Genomic DNA, 22,897 nt, shown 5'->3' with positions numbered 1-22,897 from the left:
TGTCACATCAGCACCACACCACTGTTGGAATTAAATTAAGCAAGTTGACAGGATAAACACTAGTGTGGTTCATTTATTAGCTAGCAAGATGGGGGAGTTTTTTAAACTGACTTTGATTTAGATTGTTACTGCGCCAGCATTTAAAGATTTCTCCCATAACAATATAAATGGTTTTATTGACACCAGACTTGGTTTTATTGTTTCTGGTTAAAGTTTCACTTCTTATGTCTTCACTTATCTTAACTGTAAATTTCACTATTAAAAAGCCTTAAAGAAAAGATTATGCATAATCTAGCTCATGAAGAGTTACATCTACACTACGTATTTGCCAGGATAGGTGGGGAAGGGAGAGATGGACCATTGCTTGCAGTAGCTGTGTAGGAAAAATCCCTGGTGTGTAAGCATAATTTTGCTACAAAACATATTCTGATTTTGTGGTTTAGTTTGCATATAATAGAAGTGTATGACAAAAATTATTTCACTGTGCAGATTGAATCTATACTAACAGATTTAGGAGGAATAGGTGAAAGATTTTAGTGGTTTAAGCCTGGATTTAGACCATGGGTTCCTGTGTTCTAGTCCCAACTTCTGGCATTGCTCTGCTCTATAGTTTGAAGAAAAAAATTGACTTGGTTTTTTTTTTTTTGGTTTTTTTTTTTTTGGAAGGCAGGATTTGGAATTACTTGAAATGAAAAATGAGGTAGTTTTCATTTCCTAAGGCTTTCCTAAGGCTCTAAATTTTTTAGAATTTATGTGCTATACTCTAAAACACAGGATTCTCCTGATGGAGCATGGAATTTAGTATGTTACTTAAAGCAAAACCTAAGCTGCTCTATGTGAGCCAGGAGCTGGGTTTCTAGTGACTGCTAGTGATGAAAACTCTTGTTGGTGGCTACCTGACAAACCATCTGTCAGCTTAATTCTTTTGTATTTTTTTAATTGGAATATCTTTGTTCTTTTTCTGATTAGTCACTTTCTACAAAAAGAATACACTGCTTTTTCTTGGTAATTGAACCCTGCCCAAATTCATTTCCATTTCACAGTGTTTCCATGGAATGAAATTAAGCCAAGAGTGAAATTATAAACCTGTGGAGCTTGCAAAGGGATTAAGCTTTGGTGAATGTTCTTGTTCTCTGCATGCCTTCCTTTTTATACTTCATCATGTAGAGGTCTAACTTATTAACTATTGAAAAAAGTTACCATTTTTTCAGGTAACTTCTTATAGTTCACCCCAGGAGGAATAATAATAGGAAAGAATAAGGTTTTGCTAGACTAAAAATTATGAATAAATTAAGATGACTAGAATTTTACAGAAGTACTTCAAAATAAGGAACCTAATTGCTTTAAAAACAGGAACATACTCATACGGGGTGTTTCTTCAGTATATGGTAAGCAAAACTAATAGTCTAATTTGAAAGACTGTATCACAGATACGTTGGGTACAAGAATAGGGAGATCAGGGGGGTCCTTCCGTGTTTCTAAAAGGGGAAAAACACCTTTTTATTCTCCAGTTTATATAGTCTCCCTAATTAAATGAAATTTGTCTTAACATTCTATATAGTTTCCCAATTAAAAATGAAATTACTTAATTATCAATTTAATTCCTATTTTAATAGAATTCTCACCGAAGCCAGAGGTACCCTGACTCATTTCCTAAACTAACCAGTTGAAAAAACCCCTAATTTTTAGGTGCTTTTTTGTTTTTTTTTTTAAATAGGATCATTGTGCACATTCCATTAAAACAATTGTTTGCCCAGACATCTTACATCAGATTCTCCCTGCAGAACCAAAATTTTCTGGTTGTCACAAATTGGAAGGCAAAAGGCCTGGAACCTGATAACTTTTCCATATCCTTTCCATAAGCAGTCCCATCTGTGAGAGATCTGAGCTGTGGCTAACAGGCCTGTGACAGATTCCATGCAGATTAAGGTTGGAAACCGTTTAATTCAGATTTCTTGTATTTTTTTTCCAAAATGAACTCTGCCAGTATGCAGTTCCACCACAATGAATTTCTACCTTACCATTTGTTTCTTCTGGTCTCTTGTTAGCTATGGCTTTCCTTCAGAGGAATTATTTGAACTTTATGAATGTTTATGGGAGAGTTTCACAGCTAGTATGGTGTTATAGCTTTTGTAAGTGCTTAACATAAAATATAACGTAATGTATTAAATAAAGCACTTAATGAAAACCATAAATAAGTGCTTGTCCAAGCATGCAAGATACTTTACATATGGTTGTGAGGAGTGGTAATCTTCAGGGATACTCTGGCTGATATTGTTTAACATATAATTAGCAATCTAGGTTGTAGGATTTAATGTATCATAAAGTTTCTGGATGAAATATAATGGAGGGGGAGTGGCTGGTATGCTGGGGGCAGGGCAGCCATTTAGACGGACTAAAAACTGAAAGAATATGTGACAGAAACTTATCAAAGATCTACAGACAAGTGCAAAATCTTGTGTCTGTGAAAAAACTGTCCAGTGCCTCAGCTTGGGCTGGAGATGGACTGGACTGGTTGGGCAGGAAGATCTATACTCAGTGCTGGTGAGGCCACACCTCGAGTCCTGTGTCCAGTTCTGGGCCCCTCAGTTCAGGAAGGATATTGAGGTCCTGGAGCAGGTCCAAAGGAGGGCAACCAGGCTGGTGAAGGGACTCGAGCACAGATCCTATGAGGAGAGGCTGAGGGAGCTGGGGCTGTTCAGCCTGGAGAAGAGGAGGCTCAGGGGAGACCTCGTTGCTCTCTACAACTCCCTGAAAGGAGGTTGGAACCAGGTGGGGGTTGGTCTCTTTTCCCAGGCAACTCTCAGCAAGACAAGAGGGCACGGTCTCAAGTTGTGCTGGGGGAGGTTTAGGTTGGACATTAGAAAGAATTTCTTTAGGGAGAGGGTGATCAGACATTGGAATGGGCTGCCCAGGGAAGTGGTGGATTCTCCATCCCTGGAGATATTTAAAAAGAGACTGGATGTGGCACTCAGTGCCATGGTCTGGTAACTGCAGCGGTAGTGGATCAAGGGTTGGACTTGATGATCTCTGAGGTCCCTTCCAACCCAGCCAATTCTATGATTCTGTGATTCTATGATCTGGGAGTTCTGGTAGAGAAGAGGCTGAATGGGAATCAGCAGTGTAGCCTTGTGGCAACAAATGCCAGCTACTTGCTGTGTTCTATTAAAAAGGGTGTAGAGTGCAGAAATGAAGGGAAGTGGGTGTTCCCCATTCCTACCTGGCATTTGTGGTGCCCCATGAGTAATCTTGTGCCCCCTCAAAGTCAAGGGAGATAACAACAAACTGTAAAAAGTCCAAATATTGGAAGTGCACGATAAAAGTGTAAATTGCCATTCTCACCGGTTATGTGGCAAACTCTGGGTCTATGGCAAAAAAAGTCTTCCCATGTGGATGGATAATTACTGAGGCAGGTGACCCAGAAATGTTGTTTTTAATTCTGTGTACTAACAAAATTTTGCTGCTTTGCTGCATTTGGATGCCCTCTGGTGTCTGCATTAAGACCTTTGTCATAAAAACGTGATACAGAAGTGACATCAGTCTTTCAGTTCTCACAGCCTCATTGCTGAGGATGGAGATACTGGGTCTATTCAACCCTGTAATGACTGAGGGAAAGGAGGAGATACGTTAGGGACCATTGGCACACATCTGTAAGGGTGGCATTTATCAGTCTTTTTGGTCTTACTATAAAGTTGGCTTTTCTTAGCGATGTCTTTTTGCTGGCTTAGTCTTCTACCAAAGGGAGGAGGGGGATAGAGTAGCATTGGATCCCTTCTAAGGGTACAAGGAATTATTTCCAGATTAAGTAACAGTAGAATGATAATTTTTAAATGGTGGCAAACGGAAGGAAGGCACTTTAAGATGGGATGCTCTATTGCAAAATGTATGCTTTTCTTCTAATATACAGGTAAGCAGAACTCTTATTTAACCTTAAATAACTAAATTTTTGCTACAACCATATTAGGATGAAGCCCAACAAAACCAGGGTGGTTTCTTGCTTGTGACTCTGTTTTGACCCCTTAATATTTCTCAGCTTCTCTAACTGTTGTTTTATGTCTTTTCATTCTGGGCCAGGTATTCTGAATTCCCCTATTGTGCCTTGTTTATTACTCCTGAGTACACATTTTGGTGTTGTATCTTTTTCTTGTTGATGTAATGTTTGCTGGTTTCCTTCAGAAATATTATATTCAAGTGTTTGTATAGTTGCCTTCTAAAAATAATATTCTTTGTGTAAAACAAAAAAACTTAAAGGAAACACCACTTTGAAAAAACATGATGCAAGGGAAGTTTGAGGAGTCTGGGTCCTCATTTGTCCTTTGTAGACTTTAAGAGGTTAGGACTATCCAGAAGAAAAGTGTTCCTGATAAATACAAAGAGTACATGTGTACACACAGACTGTTTTGGTTTTTTCCTTTTAGCAGTTTTTTATGGCTTTTATTGCACAGTAGTGCAAATTACTCTGTGCAGATAATTTTGTTTTGAGGCAGGATCTCCAATTTCATTGGGAAGAACTTTGGTATAATTATTTGCTGTGCTTTTCATGAGTACTGATTTGTTTTAATTTTTAAAATTTTTATCAAAATCTAGGATGTGCTGATGGAATTGTTGGAACAGTGTGCTGATGGACTCTGGAAGGCAGAACGTTATGAACTCATTGCTGACATATATAAACTCATCATTCCCATTTATGAAAAACGGAGAGATTTTGAGGTACTAAATTTTATCAAAACTAAATCTGAGCAAGAAGAAAATGCTTTTTCTAGTGTGACTGCATGACACATTGCACTTCATAGGAATATTACAGTTGTAAGTGCACTTAGCAATGTGTTGAAATTTGTTTTAATTTAAAATAATGATTTTTTTAAAAAATAAACAATTTAAAAGCAGTATTACAAATGGTCATTCTGATACAAGTTCTAAATATATTACTACTTTCCAGTAGAACAGTGGGTTTAGTTATTAACTACAGGGACATCATTCATTAGTGTTTTAACACAGGAAACTTCTAAGTTATTCTTTTATTCCATCATTGTTTCCTATTACTTTTAGAGGCTTGCTCATTTATATGACACTCTTCATCGAGCATACAGTAAAGTAACAGAAGTTATGCATACAGGCAAGAGACTGCTGGGAACTTATTTCAGGGTAGCATTCTTTGGACAGGTGAGTATTATTTAACTTTTCATTTCTCTGTTCTATGCAGTAAGAAAAACCTGGATTTATTTTACAAGGTATACTGTTTCAGCATCTACATTTATACCATGACATGAAATGCACAAGAAATGTGGTCTGTAAGAAATAATTAAGCAACCATCAGTAATATAGTTTAAAAAGTTTGTCAGCTCCAATACAGTTCTTCCTTATCTTCCTCAGTAAATATTTTGCTTTTTTTTTCTTTTCCTTCTTTTATTTACTACCTAAAGGCAGCGGTAAGTTTCCTGTGATGTCAGTTCTTAGCAATGCATCGACTTAATGTCTGTAGTGCTACAGTGTGGTTTGCAAGGCTGCTTCTTAGATTGGTATGCATTAATAGCCATTGCAATTAAAAAAAAAAAATAACATTAATTTCCATTTAGAGAACTCTTTTCCTATGCATCAGTATTGCATGCTTCAAACAGAAGTTCTGGCTGTGTATTGGGCAGCTTCACATCCTTTAATATCTATGTCTAGAATGCGTATGTGTGGTGTCACGCAGTATCCAGCAGTACACTTGCCACATGCATAGCCCAGTTGCTAATTGTTCAGCTGAGCATGGAGAATTGTAAAATACTCTGAGTAGTATAACTTTACATGTATTCTGTTGTCTCTTACAACTTTATAGCAATACCAGTTTACAGACAGTGAAACAGATGTTGAGGTAATTACAGTAACTGCTTACAAAGCAAGCGATGCAGTAAAAAAGCTACTGCATTTCACCTTAGTTTGATGTGGGTATTTTTGTCAATCTAGCCTGTGTTTATACATGATATGTTGTGCTTTTCTACTTTGTCTGTTTCGTTTATGACAAAAATATTTCTTTTCTGATTTCAAACATGAACTCGGACATGGCTTGTTGTTTTAAAGCAAGGAGCTGTTTCACTTTCCACATGCTCTATTTATTCCATTTAGTTTTAAAACAAATACTTTATGTAATAAAAATAAAGGGGTATATGCCAATATAGTAATTACAACATAAAAGTAATGTTTTTTTACAGAAATCAAATTTAATTTGTGGGCATTAATTTTTTTATTATTACATAAAGAAACTTTTCAGATTATTTTTATGTAAACCATTGCCAAAATACTCACTTGTGAATCATACACGAGTTGGACAAAAAGATTTCTGTTTTGGCAAGTGAAACGGTGCAAAAAGTTCACTTTTAAATAAAAGTGACGAAAACTTATCTCAATGGCTTGGCACACCATAAAAATACAACAGACCTTTAAAATTTTAACTGTGTGTTTCCATTATCTTTCACTCATTCTGTAGTAGATAATTACATTTTGCTGGTTTTTTAGTTCTCTTAGGAATCTCTCAGATTCTCATTTTTCTTTATTTACATTTGCTTGAATCCTGACGTTAAATGTTTATATCTGCTGTGTTTTTTGTTCATCTTAATCATTGCCCTTTATGTTTTTTCCAAGATTTTGATTGCTTCCTTTTTTTACAGGGATTCTTTGAGGATGAAGATGGGAAGGAATATATCTATAAAGAGCCTAAACTCACTCCTCTTTCAGAAATTTCTCAAAGACTCCAAAAACTCTACTCTGATAAATTTGGATCTGAAAATGTCAAGATGATTCAGGATTCTGGCAAAGTATGACTTTTGTTCTCTCTAAAAATGTCTGGTAGATCACCTCTTACCCACTCGAAATACTGTGGCATCACTGTCATTTACTCATGTGTCACACAAACTTGTTTCTAAAAAACACTACTGGTTGAAGGGCATAGGAAAAATATGATCTATGAATAAGCATAGCTTTAAGAATAACCAAAAAGCCTAATTTTCACAGTGTTGCCTCTCAAAATAATAATTTGCTCTTAGACCAAAAATGGATTATTATCATATTCTATGATTACTTTAGAAATATTTCTTGTCAGTTCGTGCAGTCATTCTTTGGAGGTTTTCCCTTTTCTGCACGTTGGAGCAGAGTCCAAACTTTGTTGTGAAGTAAGAAATAGACACCCCTTTTCTGAGAGAGTATTATATATAAATAACATCCTAATTCTTTTTCAGTTGTTCTTGCTATCTTTTGTCTATGTCTCTGAGTCTGTTCAATTTTTTAAACACTTAAACTGTAGGAAAAAAATTCTCTCATGAAGTCATATGGTGAAATCTACATCTGTCTTAGGAAATGGTTAGCTATGCAATTGAAGGCTATAAAAGTAGGGAACTGAAGAGAACTACAGTATCCTGGGAGCAGAGAAGAACACACACTGCACAAGATGCCTCTCTGCATTACTTTTGTTCCTTTCAGCCAACATTTAACATTTGCTTGGCTTCAAACTTTAGGGTGATTTTCATGTATTAAAATTTCTTGTTTCTTCTGTTCTTCAATTCTGTCACTATTTATAAAGTGATGGGCTTGTCAGCCTGAAAGTGCAGCAGTGATGAGCTTTTCAATACTCAGACTTGAAAAGAAAGGAGGATGCAGGGGCTAAAGTTCATGCCATGGAAGGCAAGATAGTTCTTTACAAACAATTACAATGCACATGTTTGTCAGCATTTGTGAGGAACACTTTCTATCAGCTGTGTCACAATGAATATACATAAATTACTATTTAATAGGATAATCTGAGAACATTGCAAATCTTAAAAAAAAAATCATTAAGCAGTATGTTTTGGTAAAAACAGATAACAAAAGGGACACCTTAGCTCAACAATTTGCTTGGTGACCTCTATTTGCCTTGTCATTTTTCACATTTTGTTTATAGAAGTGAAGTGGCTCAGAGATTCAGGCAGAGATGACATGAATGTTTAACATTGTACTATAATGGTAGACAAAACTTTTAGGAAGATTGATGGGTTAAGAGTACCCTCTCTATCTACTGACTGGGGGAATTTATTAGAAATAAATAAATAAAAGAATCTGTGGTTCTGGAGATTAGTTGCCACTTTTAGCAAATTAAAGATCTGCCAGCCCAGAAAGTTCTTAATCATCCAGTTCTAGGAACAAATTAATTGAATAGTAAACCTTCAATTGGACCCACTTCTACCAGTATATTCTTTAGTACCTTCATAAGGTGTCAGAGTTGGGACAGAGAGGCTGGGAGGAGTGCCTTCTGAAGGGGATACCTGACTTTTTTACAATGCAGAGCTTTATTTTTAAACTATTAACTATTTACCTTTTAGCTATTAACTTATTTAACTATTTAACTATTAAATTTTTCTGTATCATTAGAAATTTTTGGTCTCCAATGTACTGTTGCATCAGCTGTTGTGGAGGACAAGTATTTGTTTTTTGGTTTTTCTGTTTCTGTTCCTTTAAGCATGGGTAAAACTGTATTGTATATTTCTTTACAGCTCTATATATGTAGCAATTATTGATTTAAAAAAAACAACCAGACAAAACCACAACAGATTGTAATGTGTCTAGCTGTGTTGTCTTCTGAATGGTTAGAAATTCATGCTGGGAAGCATTAACATTTCCTGTGGTTTCAGTTCCCAGCAGGTTTAAATTTAAGTTCTGAAATCTGTGTGGCTACAATTAAATCAGCTTCGTTCACAGTTTAGCTATTTGTGTTCATGTTTTAAAGGTGAATCCCAAGGATTTGGATTCAAAATATGCATATATTCAAGTTACACATGTAATTCCATACTTTGAAGAAAAAGAGTTGCAAGAAAGAAAAACAGATTTTGAGAGGACTCATAACATCCGTCGGTTTATGTTTGAGATGCCTTTTACTCAAGCTGGTAAAAGACAAGGAGGAGTAGAAGAACAGTGTAAGCGACGGACTATTTTGACAGGTACTGACTGGATCAAGGTTTCCTGTAGTAGAAAACTGCCCTTTTGGGTTTTTTATGCTTAATTCTTGATACTATGTTTTTTCTGTATGTTGTGTATTTAATCAGGAAAAAAATCCTTCAGAAAGTTTTACGTGTGACTGGTGCAGACAACAAGGATTGCAAAGCGTATAAAATATTGTTAGACAAAGCAATCTTTGAAACTCAGTACATACTTGAAAATAATACTCAAAAATATGATTTCCAAACACACTTACAAATTACCACCTGGGAATACATATATCAGTGTGTGATTTCATAACCACAAAGTATTGGAAAAAAGAGTAAAATCTCATATTTGACTATATTCTAACTATCTTTCATTTCCTTCTTTGGGTTTATTTTTTTTTTTTTTTTAAATTGAGTGACTTCAAATCTGCCTTTGCCCTTCCCTGTTCTTACCTGTCTTTGCTATAAAGCACTGAAGAACTGTGGTATTATGCTTGCTGGCTTGAGTATGGTCTTTTCAGCATTCAGCCTTTCAACATGTAAAACAGCATTGGTTATTTTGGCTAAAAGTACTAAAAGAGCCTGAAGGGCAGGTTCTGGTTTGATTTCCAGCCTCCATTCCATTGTGACTTTGGTCTAATCACTGTGCTTTTAGTGTCTTGTTTGTTAGCTTTAGAAGGAAGAAAAAGTGCCCATCTGTCTCCCTGGAGGCTCAAACTAGAGAGATATTTAGTTAACTTATACAAAGAATTTCATTATATTTTAAGGGAGATAATTAAAAGTTATGGTGTGTTTGGCAATGTTTCTGTATAACACGTAAGTCTGAATTTGTGAAACAAGTTGCACTTTGACTGGAAGCAGATGGTCTAATTCTGTTGTGTGTGGGATTTTCTGTTACACTTACTTCAACTCCTATCTAATGCTTCTCCTATGCTTAACCAAAACTAGGTTTTCAGATTGGTTTCTTCAAGGGATAATGCTCATTTAATGTTTTGGGTTTTTCCTTAAGTACTGTGAACTCTTAGTTTAGCTTTCCCTGTTCTTAGAAAAAGACTTTGTGCTTTGGCTTTCCTAAGTGTGAGCTTCTGTATCACTGACTTAATTTACATAAATTACTTTATAATGTCATCTGTCCATAGCTAATATTTGTGAGGGAATTAAAAATGCAACTTTGCTGGTTTTGATTCTTCTCTTTGAGATACATGAAAGATAGGCAATTCTTTTTACAGTTCTCATATGAATAAAGTTCCAGTGGTTTCCTCCTTGAATATTATTAGTAGCAGAAATAACAAGTATCTTTCTTTGTTGTAATACATGTTATATACATGCATATTTACATTTTAAATATTTTGTTTCCCTGTGCATTTGGTAGTATTTCTAATTATATAATATTAAATTGATCAGCCAGTGGCAGCGAAATAAGATTTTAGTATAAATTTCTATCAAAACACACTTTATTTTAAAAAAAATTTTTTCTAAATATATGAAAATTGTTTCTGTCTACAGCTATACATTGTTTCCCATACGTGAAGAAGCGCATTCCAGTGATGTACCAGCACCACACTGATTTAAACCCAATTGAAGTAGCCATTGATGAAATGAGTAAAAAAGTTGCAGAACTTAGGCAGCTTTGCTCTTCAGCTGAAGTGGATATGATCAAATTGCAACTGAAGCTACAGGGAAGTGTCAGTGTTCAGGTAAGACCAAATTCTTTGCCATTCAGCTATTTCACTTGCTTCTGGCCTTCAAAAATTTTATATGTAGCATTTTATCATTAGTTTCTAGTCAGTATACAAGAATGTCCTGAATTCATAGAATCGTAGAATCATAGAATTGGCTGGGTTGGAAGGGACCTCAGAGATCATCAAGTCCAACCCTTGATCCACTCCTGCTGCAGTTACCAGACCATGGCACTGAGTGCCACATCCAATCTCTTTTTAAATATCTCCAGGGATGGAGAATCCACCACTTCCCTGGGCAGCCCATTCCAATGTCTGATCACCCTCTCAGTAAAGAAATTCTTTCTAATGTCCAACCTAAACCTCCCCTGGCACAACTTGAGACCGTGCCCTCTTGTCTTGCTGAGAGTTGCCTGGGAAAAGAGACCAACCCCCCCCTGGCTACCCCCTCCTTTCAGGGAGTTGTAGAGAGTGATGAGGTCTCCCCTGAGCCTCCTCTTCTCCAGGCTGAACACCCCCAGCTCCCTCAGCCTCTCCTCATAGGATCTGTGCTGGAGTCCCTTCACCAGCCTGGTTGCCCTCCTTTGGACCTGCTCCAGGACCTCGATATCCTTCCTGAACTGAGGGGCCCCTGTTTGCAGTTATTTCCAAAACAGGAAAAGCAATACCAACTTTTCAAACAAACACTGATCATGGATAGTTAAGGAATTGAGACTCACTTCTAGAATCTGTAGTGGTCTGAGCCCCTACCAAGTTTTTGTATGAAGCTGAAACTACCATAAGACAGTGACTTCCCATATGAAGATGAATGAGCATATTTTGCCTAAATGTGTAGGTCTGCTCACAGTAGGTTAGATATGGGCATTATTGTTTTGTATTTTGGTAAGATCTCTATGGAGATGAAGATGGGAATGCCAAAATACAGGAATATAGGAGGAGTGTAATAATAGAATATCTCACTGTGCAACATGTTGTTTTGCCTAAGGCAAGCAAGAACCACATATATAAACCATCAGAAAGAAACCATCAGATTCACCAAAACAGGGTACATGAAGCCAGTTGTAGGATGTACAAATCAGTATGGTAAGGGACTTAAGATTTCAATGACAGAAGTGCTTCTCTATTCTTTTTAACTGATTCCTGCCAAAGCAACAGTTAAAAACCAGTCATCTGAACTCTTGTCATATTGAAGAGAAAAAGAATCAAAAAAGGCACTGCAGACCAAGGTTCCAGAATCAGGGAGTTGCCAAGCTACCATTTGGGATGAGAAGGGAGGGGCTCTTACTGCTAATATAAAAGAACAATCAGGATGAGCCAGGAATCACTGAATCCACTTTTCATGTATGTGCTCTAATTGTGCAATTAAATTTCTGCTAACTATTTCAGCTTGGAAGAGTGTTCTCAGCAGATAATCATATCAAACAGTAGTAAATTTAGGTCGTTTTCTCACTCTTAATTCCATAAACAGAGATGACAAATTGGCAATGTCAGCAGTTATGGTGCCACATCATCAAAGTGGTTTCTATGTGTCAGGACATGTTCACAGAGTTTGCTGTAGAGATTTCTCCTGCTCTTATGTTCCAACTCCAGCAGTTTTCTTACTTTATAAGTCCAGCCTTTTTGAAATCAATGTGGTGTTCTGAGAAAAGCAAATCAGACACCTGTAGAACCTATTACTGCTAAGGCAATATGTCAGAGAATTGACTTTATTTTGTAATTCTTGTTCTTTTTAGGTTAATGCTGGTCCATTAGCATATGCAAGAGCTTTCTTAGATGACACAAACACCAAAAGATACCCAGACAATAAAGTAAAGCAACTAAAAGAAGTTTTTAGGTATGTTTTTGAAAAGTGGGAAAAAAAAAATGCTTCTTTTCAAGACTGGTACCAGAAGAATTTTTTTAAACTTTGTCATTTTTGTAGTGTTCTGACTGCATTAAAAACATACCTTAAGCTGGCATTTTGAATTAATCTTTTGGATTTTGTACTCCTGATTGAGATTTTTTTTTTATTATATTATCTAAATCAGGCAATTTGTTGAAGCTTGTGGACATGCTCTGGGTGTAAATGAACGACTTATAAAAGAAGATCAGTTGGAATATCAAGAAGAAATGAAGGCCAACTACAGAGAAATGGCAAAAGAGCTTTCTGAAATAATGCATGAACAAGTATGTGCTGAAATTAAATTATACATACCAGCATTCAGAATGTAGATTAATGTGAGCCCACTATGAAAAGTATATATAATGCTTTATGTAAAATGATCATTTCTGTTTGTTTCTGTTGGAGTGTAAGCATATCAGAGACTTGTGGAGCTTCCTCTTTTTTTCCCTGTGAATTTTCTGCAAATGCTTTCTTGACCTTCAGAATTAGGCCTTTCTCATTAAGGAAGGAAATCTGGTTGGCCCCAGCCTTTTTTTTTTTTTTTTTTTTTTTTTTTGTAGGAAAGGAAGACTACAGTAAAGATAAATTTAATGACATGGACGTATGTCATTTGAACTTCATGTGTGTAGTTATAAGGGTCTCCATTCAGTGACCCAAAGAGCTCATTTTAGTCTGTACTTCCTGATAAATACAGGGGAATTCAATCAGCAAGCTTATCCCTTTTTCTTCAAAATTTGTAGATACAAGCATTTACTTTTGCAACAAAGAGTTAAACATCTTTCAAGAGTATTTCTGTATGTTTTCCTGAGAGTAATCCACTAGACACAAGCTAGAGATAAGGGAGAAGGAAACCCAGGACTCCTGTGGAGTGAGATGCTGAACCTTGCATCTATGATCTGTGGTAGAAACATCTCCTAACTTCAGAGGCAAGGATATTATTTCCAGGAGGACAGGGAGGGCTGAAGATTCATGCTTCATAGCTGCCTTCTTGGCATTTTCATTCCTCATATTCATCACTTCAAGGTCCTTTTCTTTCATCCTCTGTTATTTGTGTAATCTTTGCCCAGACTCATAGAATGGCTCATAGGTCTTAGCCACCAAGATTTGTATTTCTGGCCCAAATAAATACCTGTGTTTTCTGATGAAATACTTCACCTTACAGATAGACATGTCTATGAGACTTCCTTAGATGTATGACCATAGTATCAGCTTTTCATAGTCTAGGATCCAGTGCATCCTGGTCTGGATAACCAGCTGATGGAAAGAGGAGCTCTGAGTTTCTCTTGTCCATAATAAAACTACAGCTTTACTCAGAAATCAAATTGTACTGGAAAAATCAAACTTGAGACCTATCTGAGTTGTTCAGTCTAACTGACATTTAAATTCTCTAATAATCTTCCCACTTGTAACTTTTTTCAGGATAGCATCCTGTAGATGTACAATGACTTCTTAACCCTTTACTGTTTTTTGACATCTCTAAATTGTTATTATCCAAGAATTATTTGCCAAAAAAGCTGGTCAGCTTGCTGGTGTAGCTCACCACTGTGTTCTTTATATAGAAATGTAATTAGTTGTGATTAATTATGTGCTATGTTGTTGGGTTGGTTTTTTTGTGGGGTTTTTTTTTTTTTTTATTAATAGGTTGATCACTCTCCTGAAGGCTTAGAATAATGAGGCTCTTCACTGAAATCTTTAAAAATGATACCTTCATTTACCTGTTTATTTCTGTATTTGGAAAAAGTGCTTCTCAGAATGTTTGTTTCAATGTCATTAAAGAAGCTGTGAGCTATCTTACAATAGTGGGGGTTTTAAACAACTTTAAAAAAATACTGAAAAATATAGAAAAGAATCTTAACAGATTTTTCTTTTTTTTCTCCTTTGCTGCTTGCCAATATGATCAGATGGGATGGTAATGAGTTTTCTTTACTTCTGATCTTAGTTTAATCTTATCAGTCCTCTTCTCCCAACATTTCCAATCTTAGCATCATTAGTAAATTTGTAGCTGTTAAGAATGAAGTCTTTATGATGCTTTGATAGCTTTTGATAAGAGATACTGAAATTATACCTCAAGTTAAAAAAAAAAAGGGGGGGGGATGGGCTAAAAAGCAAGCCTGCTCTCATGAAACTCCTTTTGAAAGATAACAAGAGAAATTAAGCTATCCAAGCTCCAGAGGACAGTATGCTACCTAATTTAAGAGAATTGATGTTGGACTAATAACTATTGGCCTCCTAAATCTATTAGAGGTTGGCTGAAAAAAGTAAGCAGCCTCGAAAAGAAGTTCTGTGCAAAAAAGTTCTGTGAGAAAGTATTGTAAAGTTGACTTGCTAGGCAGCTTATCATGATCACTGGTTGTCTGTTTTAGAAATGCTTGTGTCATTTGGTAACATTTTGGTAAATACATGTTTTCTGTTTTAAGATTACTCCAGTTGAAGAGAAGGCCAGTGTTATGCCCAACTCGCTCCACATTTTCAACGCCATAAGTGGAACTCCAACAAGCACAACAGTTCATGGGATGCCCAGTTCTTCTTCAGTTGCATGATTGATTTGTAAAGGAAAGTATGTTTGTTTTCTTTCAGTCTGTGCATCTGCTTCATTGTGTGCAAACTCAGGATGACTTTGAAGCTAAATGTGGGGCACATGCAGGCTGCGTGATTCATACGAACGTGTCTGAGCACACTTAGGAAATAGGAGTTACTGGTAATAGTCTCTTAGAGTAAGGGGGGGCACATGTATATTATTTGATCTTGCTGGTAACGTTTTAAAGTATTCACAGTGTCATTGCAGAAGTGTGTCTTGGGAAATTATCAAGCCGAAGTTAATTTCTCCTGTTTTTTCGTTAGAAACCATTATTATAATGAATTGCACATGACAGAAAAAAAAAAAAAAAAGAAGTGTTGTGGGATGTGATTTTGCAGATGTGTAACTTTCAGGTGTTCTTTTTGTGTATGGCACATAGAGGTTGATTTCAAGTACAAGAACTATTTTGGAGCTAGACAGAGACACTAGTTTTTTGGGTTTAATGGAACTGAGAACAGTAGCTTTTGTAACATTTGGCAAATCGTGCTTTATTTTACAACTTGTTGCATTTTGGAGTTATGTCAGCTTAGATCTTACTAAACAACTAAATACAACCAAAGGTCTGTATTAATGAACACCGAGTTATACTAAAATATCAAGTAGTAAATTGTTATGTACATATTGTTTGTTAATACAGTCCATGCAGTCTGTACATAAATGTATTACATTTCTAAATATTTTTTAATATTCATACCAGCTCTTATCCTTCTGCTTTCAGATAATTGTGAAAATCTGCTCATTCCAAGTATATGCAGACTTTACAGTTCATGTATTCCTGTATATAAATAAGTGCAATATAAAGATGTATACAGTCTTTGCTATGTTAGGTTTATATGCAGTTATTAAAAGGAAAAAACTTTTTTGCCAAAGCAATGGAGTATGTAATTGGTGAACATGGTTACTGTGGTAAATGGTGGTATAATTTAAAGCTTTTTCCATATTCTTATTCTTTTAAGACATTAATTCAGTAATTTTATATTTGGGGAAAATAAAGGTTTTTAATTTTATTTAACTGGAAGCACTGTCCTGCTGTAATTAAACATTCTGTACTACTAATCTATATTAAAAGGAAAAAAGTAGTTACTTTTCTCACCGTGTGCTCTGGTTTTTATTTTAGGTATGTCTTTAAGACTGGGGAAAGATGAAAGCTGTTTTTTTAAAAAAGAGCTTTTTTGCAGCTTAAGTTAGGAGATGCAGACACTTCTAGGGTGTATTTCATATCCCTTGCCAATAAAGGAAATTGAGGTTATTAGTTAAGACATCAATTTTTTATCCATCATATTTGACTCAAGTAGCACATTACAGTAACTAAACATTGTTACTTCCCTGTACAGTTAATATTAGGAAGGTTTCAAAACTTTTCATCATTACAATAGAAATATTTTCCTTAAGACACAAGATTTACTGTCTGTTTCTGTCGTGCAGCATGGAACTCATATATTGCTATTACTCATCAAAGACTTTTTCCAATAGCACTTCATCTTGGCAATGAAATGCTGGATAGCTCTGCTATCCAAAATTTCTGTTTAAAATTATTTCCCTTAGGAAAAAAAAAAAAAAAAGAACACACATTGCCCAGCAGCACCCTCATTTAGTAGTTCAAGACAGTGAACCATAATGCTGTGATAAAAAACATTCCCCGTTCTATGCCTCCATCCTCTGTGCTTTCACTTTTTTTTGTTTGTGGAAATGGATGTAGGAATAGTTTGTTAGACATCAATGTGTAGTTAGTTTCCAAAGGTATGTAATTACTAGGAGAATTAGGAAGTTTTCTGTATCAACATCTAGATAGAAAGGATGTACACACCATGTACAAGTACATGATTGCTTCTTGCAAACACTCCAGGTTTTCCTAACTTCCCCTTAGCCCTGGGAGCAAAACCTGCAGTTTCCTACAGTAGTACAACACTTTCTGCACTGAGACCTCAGTTTGGTGGAGTTGTATCTGCTCACCAGCCTATAAATGCAGGATGTATTCATGACTGAATATGTATCTATGTATATTCATATACATCTGAATACATGTGCAACTCTTTTGCTTACTTGCTGAAAGTGGCTTATGAAAAATAGCAAAATACAGTTGACAAAATATTGATGTAGGTTTACTTAGAGTAGTATTAATGATTAGCATGTATTCAACTACAAGTCCCTTAGAAAGGGACCTGGGAGTCTGGATTGACAGGAAGCTGAACATGAGCCAGCAGTGTGCCCAGGTAGCCAAGAAGGCCAATGGCATCCTGGCCTGTATCAGGAACAGCGTGGCCAGCAGGTCCAGGGAAGGGATTCTGCCCCTGTACTCAGCCCTGGTGAGGCCACACCTCGAGTCCTGTGTCCAGTTCTGGGCCCCTCAGTTCAGGAAGGAGATTGAGGTCTTGGAGCAGGTCCAAAGGAGGGCAACCAGGCTGGTGAAGGGACTCGAGCACAGATCCTATGAGGAGAGGCTGAGGGAGCTGGGGGTGTTCAGCCTGGAGAAGAGGAGGCTCAGGGGAGACCTCATCACTCTCTACAACTCCCTGAAAGGAGGGGGTAGCCGGGGGGGGTTGGGCTCTTTTCCCAGGCAACTCTCAGCAAGACAAGAGGGCACGGTCTCAAGTTGTGCCGGGGGAGGTTTAGGTTGGACATTAGAAAGAATTTCTTTACTGAGAGGGTGATCAGGCATTGGAATGGGCTGCCCAGGGAAGTGGTGGATTCTCCATCCCTGGAGATATTTAAAAAGAGACTGGATGTGGCACTCAGTGCCATGGTCTGGTAACTGCAGCGGTAGTGGATCAAGGGTTGGACTTGATGATCTCTGAGGTCCCTTCCAACCCAGCCAATTCTATGATTCTATGATTCTATGATAAGTCTACAGGCATTTCTTTCTAATCTTATATTATGCATTTATATGAGAGAACACACCCTCTAATGTATTGTTTTGGTTTTAGATCTGCTAAGGTTACAATTGTTGGGTTTTACTTCCTGAATAATTCATTCTTCCTCCCTTTTCTGCTATATTTCTGCAACATGTAAATTAAGTATTTAATATGTGTTATTTTATTTGATAAGACTTGGGCTCTATTTTGGTTTTGGATAGAACTTGGAACAGAATTAATTTTCTTCACAGTAGCTGGTATGTCACAGTAGCAGCTTTGCTAGTTGCATGGGTCTGTTTTGCTGTTTGGATTATAAAAAATAAGCTAGCTGGAAAGGCAGAGAAGAGAAACCCAAGGGGGTTTAGGTAAATAATCTTTCACTATGAATCTTTAGGCCATCTTTTTTTCTGGTATACTGTGGGCTGATTCAGCTGCTACTTTGATCAAGCTAGAGGGCTTGGATGACTTCACACACCATCAGTTCTGGCTAAAGGGAAACCATACCCTTTAAAGCCAACACCTGGGTGGACAATCTTCTTTTCTGTCATGGGTTGATGTGTTTGCTCTTTCTTCCCCCAAATACTGGACAATGCAGTCACAGACTGCAGGTTTGCTGCATCTGTTTTAAAACAACACTGTGTGAATTCAGCTAATCCATGGTTGGGTTTAAATTGCATTTTTTTTTTGTTATTTAAACTTTCCCTGTTCTGTAAGATTCATTGACACTGGATACGTGAACAGCAAGGATAGCTTCTTGGAATGGTGGTTTTTGTAGCTAGTGCTACATAATCTTTTTATTTTTGTCACTCTGATATCAGACTCAAAAAATGTGAATGTTTGACTTGAAAATTAAGATGGGGATGTGAAAATTGTGAAGGAAGTTGGCAGAACCACAGCTGAAATCTTTTGATACAGGCTCATGTCCCAAGATAAATAATCTTTTAAACTAGTTCAGGTCCATTTAGTATTTTAAGAATTGGTATGAGGTTTAACCAGCTCTACACAGACATAGTTTTCAAAGTAGTAAAACTGAGACTTTTTTTTTTTTTTTTGAGTGCATGGGGAAAAACAGATGCCTACCCGTCTAGAACAGTTAACAGACTGTATACTCAAAAAAGCTAGTAAATGCTGAATAAATAAGCTCAAGATGGCATTTAGTGTTTAAAAATTTTAATCAGAATCTTGGATGATTGATTGTTCATCCATCAGAAGCCTGTTGAGGGTTGTTGTTTTTTTTCAGATGGCTTTAAACTTTTTTCTCTCATAATCACCAGTGATGGGTCCTTGTTCTGCATCCATAATTTGAAACAGATGGATACTTTCTCATTACAGTGTGCTTGTAGACTGCAAAAATACAACTTATTTAAATGTGCCTGGAGTAATTAGGTGAATGGGAATTATTTATTTCCTTTCTTAAATGTCTCTTATTTACTTGAGAAAAAGAACAAAGGAAAGGTGGTACCCTACAGTAAAATTTTTTGTTGCTTGTTTTGGAGATACTGGTAACTCTGAGCAGAAGGAACTGAGGTAGAAATGAAGGAATGTACTGCCTGGTAAAACATGAGGCAGTAACATGTTGGCAAAGAGCTGTGTTGTTAAAGCTCAGAACTGGGTGATTAACTTGTGCACATCTCTAGGGATAAATGACCCACTCTCAATAGTAAAATATGCTTGTTACAATATGCTTGTAGAAAACCATTGTATCTAACAATACACAGCCAGCTTGGCTTACAGATTATTATAATTAAATAATTATACATGATTTCAGTGCATGTCTGGGAACCAGTGATCACAACTTGACAGTATTTGTTGTCTACCAGCTGGCAGAGAGAAGTCTAAAAAGAAATCTACATTTTTTTCCAAAAAGAGTAAATATGTTCAGCATGTTAATTAAATAGAATGGTGAAAGCAAGAAGCTCTAAAACAACAACAACAACAAAAAACTCAACCAGATGGATGCAGAACTATGACAGCAAGAGAAGAAATGCTTTTGCATTTTCAGAAACTGGGGATAGTGATGAGATACTGACACTTAGAAAACCAAATCTTTAAGTGGAAAGAAGAGGAAGTAGAAATTAAAGTACAGGAAACTGCTCAGGAATTTAAGATGTTGACTGGAAGCATCTACCCCAGGAAGACATTGAGGCATTTTGCTGACATGCTTGCTAGCTACAATGTAGCCTCCTCCTTTCTAGGCAGGTGGTCAAAGGTCAAAATGTTAGGGGTGGAGCTGTGTTCAAAGTGATTGTGTTCTATCATTAGAAACAGTGACAAATTGATGCTTCTGCAGGAAGGTAATGATATAACTCATGACTCCATTATAATCCAACAGAAAGTTTATTTTTGTCAGGAATTCATTATCCACGTGCCTAAAACTGAAACCAAGTGTACTGAGAGTTGACTGAAAGGTGCTGGCCTGCTGATGCACCTTCCAAAGAGATCTTTGAGCAAGTAAATTTGCAATAATACTCACATTATCACAGTATTCAGGGGAAGCATGTGAGATGATGATGTGCTTGTTGCCATGGCATTGGTGTGAAGCAGCACACTGGGAGGTCTATCATGAGATTGAAATAGGAACTAAAATAGACCTATACAGAAAATAGGTCTGGTCAAAGAGCTGTCCTCCTTTGCAGAGACTGTAAATTTAGAGACTATTCTGTAGTTCATTGACTCTGTGCAGTAGGAAATTAATGTGACAAAATTCAACCCAAGACCAAAAAGAAAGGGAGGGCATTCTGTATTTCAAATGAAACCAATCTCAGTCACTCCTGTTGGCTCTCATAGATCTCACCCAGTCATATTCTCACACCCACATTTTCAAGAGCACTGAGAAACCCATGTCCAAGTGGCCAGGCAAGCCAGGCTGGAGATCCCAATGGAAGACAAGGAATGGTGGGTCCTGAGTAAATGCCAGGTCACTGGGGGTCTTCCTTGGCAGTGGAAAACTCTTTTCAGTGTGCTGGCTTTGGTTGGGATGGTTACATCCCTTCACAGTAGTCGATAAAGTCTGTGATTTGGATTTGGTGGTGAAAACAGCACTGATAATGCAGAGATGTTTTGGGTTTTGCTGAGCAGTGCTGGCTCAGTGTCGAGGCCCTTTCTGCATCTCACCCCACCACAGGGCAGTCTGGGGTGCACAAAGAGCTGGGAGGGGACAGAGCTGGGACAGCTGACCCCAGCTGACCCAGAGGGACATCATAGACCCTATGACACTGTGCTCAGCAATAAAACTGGGGGGAGAGAGGTTGGCCAGGGCAGCAATTGCTTGGGGACTGGCTGGGCATCAGTCAATTGGTGAGCAATTTGGCTTTTGGCAGCCCTTGTTTTTCTTGGGTTTGGATTTTTTTTTTTTTAATTTTTCTGGGGGAAGGGGAGGGGTGGAGAGCTGAGTTACTTTCGTTTTAATTATTAAACTATCTTTCTCTCAACCCCAAGTTTACTGCACTTTTACCTCTCTGATTCTCTGCCCCATCCCACTGGGTGGAGGATGAGCAAGCTGCTGTGTGGCACTGATTTGCTGGCTGGGGTTAAATCACAACAATCATCCAGGTATTTGTATCCTTCAGCTATTACAAAGTGATTTTACATCATAATCTTTCTTACCTCATCCCCCCCATAAACCATAGGGAAGCTTGCTACCTGTTGTTTATGTTTCCTTCTTTTAATGGTTACAGCCTTTCTTCCTGCTGGGATAACAAGCAGCAGACTGGCACAGACAGTGTGCCACAACCCAGCTGCCATCCTCCTCTCATTGGACCTGAGGTTATCTGCTGATAAGCCATCCTGCTGTGGCCTTATCAGAGCTCAGGTCTCTTGGTGTTGATGTAAACAGCACATTCCTTGGTGCTTACCAGTTTAATTGCTGTAAATCACATCCTCAGTTATCACTTCATGCTGTTCCTTCAACACGTGCTGCTGCTCATGCTTTCACAGAAATAATTCCCACTCATATTTCATCCAAACCAACCTTAATGTTTCTACTTACTGTGTCCAGTTCTGGGCCCCTCAGTTCAGGAAGGATATCGAGGTCCTGGAGCAGGTCCAAAGGAGGGCAACCAGGCTGGTGAAGGGACTCGAGCACAGATCCTATGAGGAGAGGCTGAGGGAGCTGGGGCTGTTCAGCCTGGAGAAGAGGAGGCTCAGAGGAGACCTCATCACTCTCTACAACTCCCTGAAAGGAGGGGGGTAGCCAGGGGGGGGTTGGTCTCTTTTCCCAGGCAACTCTCAGCAAGACAAGAGGGCACGGTCTCAAGTTGTGCCAGGGGAGGTTTAGGTTGGACATTAGAAAGAATTTCTTTAGGGAGAGGGTGATCAGACATTGGAATGGGCTGCCCAGGGAAGTGGTGGATTCTCTGTCCCTGGAGATATTTAAAAAGAGACTGGATGTGGCACTCAGTGCCATGGTCTGGTAACTGCAGCAGTAGTGGATCAAGGGTTGGATTTGGTGATCTCTGAGGTCCCTTCCAACCCAGCCAATTCTATGATTCTCTGACTCTGTGATTCTATTTCAGCTTCTTGCACCACCACTTGATAGCTCAATTTGAGCCAGCCATTATCATAGAGTGTGTGACCAGGTGCTTAAGTACAGCCTGGCAAATGCTTTTAGAGACCAGTGATGGAAAATCAAATGGAGATGCTTTCTGGAAGACTTCCCAAACCTATTGGTATCACAATGGTACTATTGAGCATTCTCACTGGTATTCCATGAACAAATTCTAACAACCTCTCCTCCCAGTTTAAATTGCATAAAAAACAAAATTCAATCTCTCCTATTTGAATTACTCCAAACTAGGACTTCTTAAAACAGTACGCTAGTGTTATTGGCTTCAAAGTTCTTTCAAAAAAAAAAGTATGCATTGTCTCTTGGAAAATGAAAGCAGAAAGGATTTAAGGATTGTTCTGAATGTGGAGCTTCTCTTAAGCAAACTCCTAATGTAATTCTCTGGCAAAAAGGTCTAATGCAGCAAGTG

General features: G+C 37.6%; 1 protein-coding gene across 13 annotated transcripts in view; it reads left to right on the top strand.

Annotated features, from left to right (window-relative positions):
* Window positions 1-16,161, top strand: part of DOCK9 (dedicator of cytokinesis 9) — a 119,989-nt gene extending 103,828 nt beyond the window's left edge. For 9 of the 13 annotated variants that reach the window (XM_071742447.1, XM_071742436.1, XM_071742403.1 and 6 more), the window contains exons 46-53: window positions 4,588-4,710; window positions 5,050-5,163; window positions 6,651-6,797; window positions 8,738-8,948; window positions 10,440-10,630; window positions 12,346-12,446; window positions 12,640-12,778; window positions 14,912-16,161. In XM_071742447.1, the coding sequence (XP_071598548.1) occupies window positions 4,588-4,710; window positions 5,050-5,163; window positions 6,651-6,797; window positions 8,738-8,948; window positions 10,440-10,630; window positions 12,346-12,446; window positions 12,640-12,778; window positions 14,912-15,034 (1,149 nt within the window). In that variant the 3' untranslated portion in view covers window positions 15,035-16,161. Of the gene's footprint in view, window positions 1-4,587; window positions 4,711-5,049; window positions 5,164-5,423; window positions 5,430-5,821; window positions 5,858-6,650; window positions 6,798-8,737; window positions 8,949-10,439; window positions 10,631-12,345; window positions 12,447-12,639; window positions 12,779-14,911 lie in introns of all 13 variants that reach the window. The other 4 variants (XM_071742462.1, XM_071742463.1, XM_071742458.1 and 1 more) reach the window with 2 other exon arrangements.
* Window positions 16,162-22,897: the final 6,736 nt, after the last annotated feature.

This window comes from Heliangelus exortis, chromosome 1, assembly GCF_036169615.1.
Source record: "Heliangelus exortis chromosome 1, bHelExo1.hap1, whole genome shotgun sequence".
Taxonomy (NCBI): Eukaryota; Metazoa; Chordata; class Aves; order Apodiformes; family Trochilidae; genus Heliangelus; species Heliangelus exortis.
The sequence above is the reverse complement of the archived record's forward strand: the minus strand, read 5'-3'. Positions and strand labels throughout refer to the sequence as shown.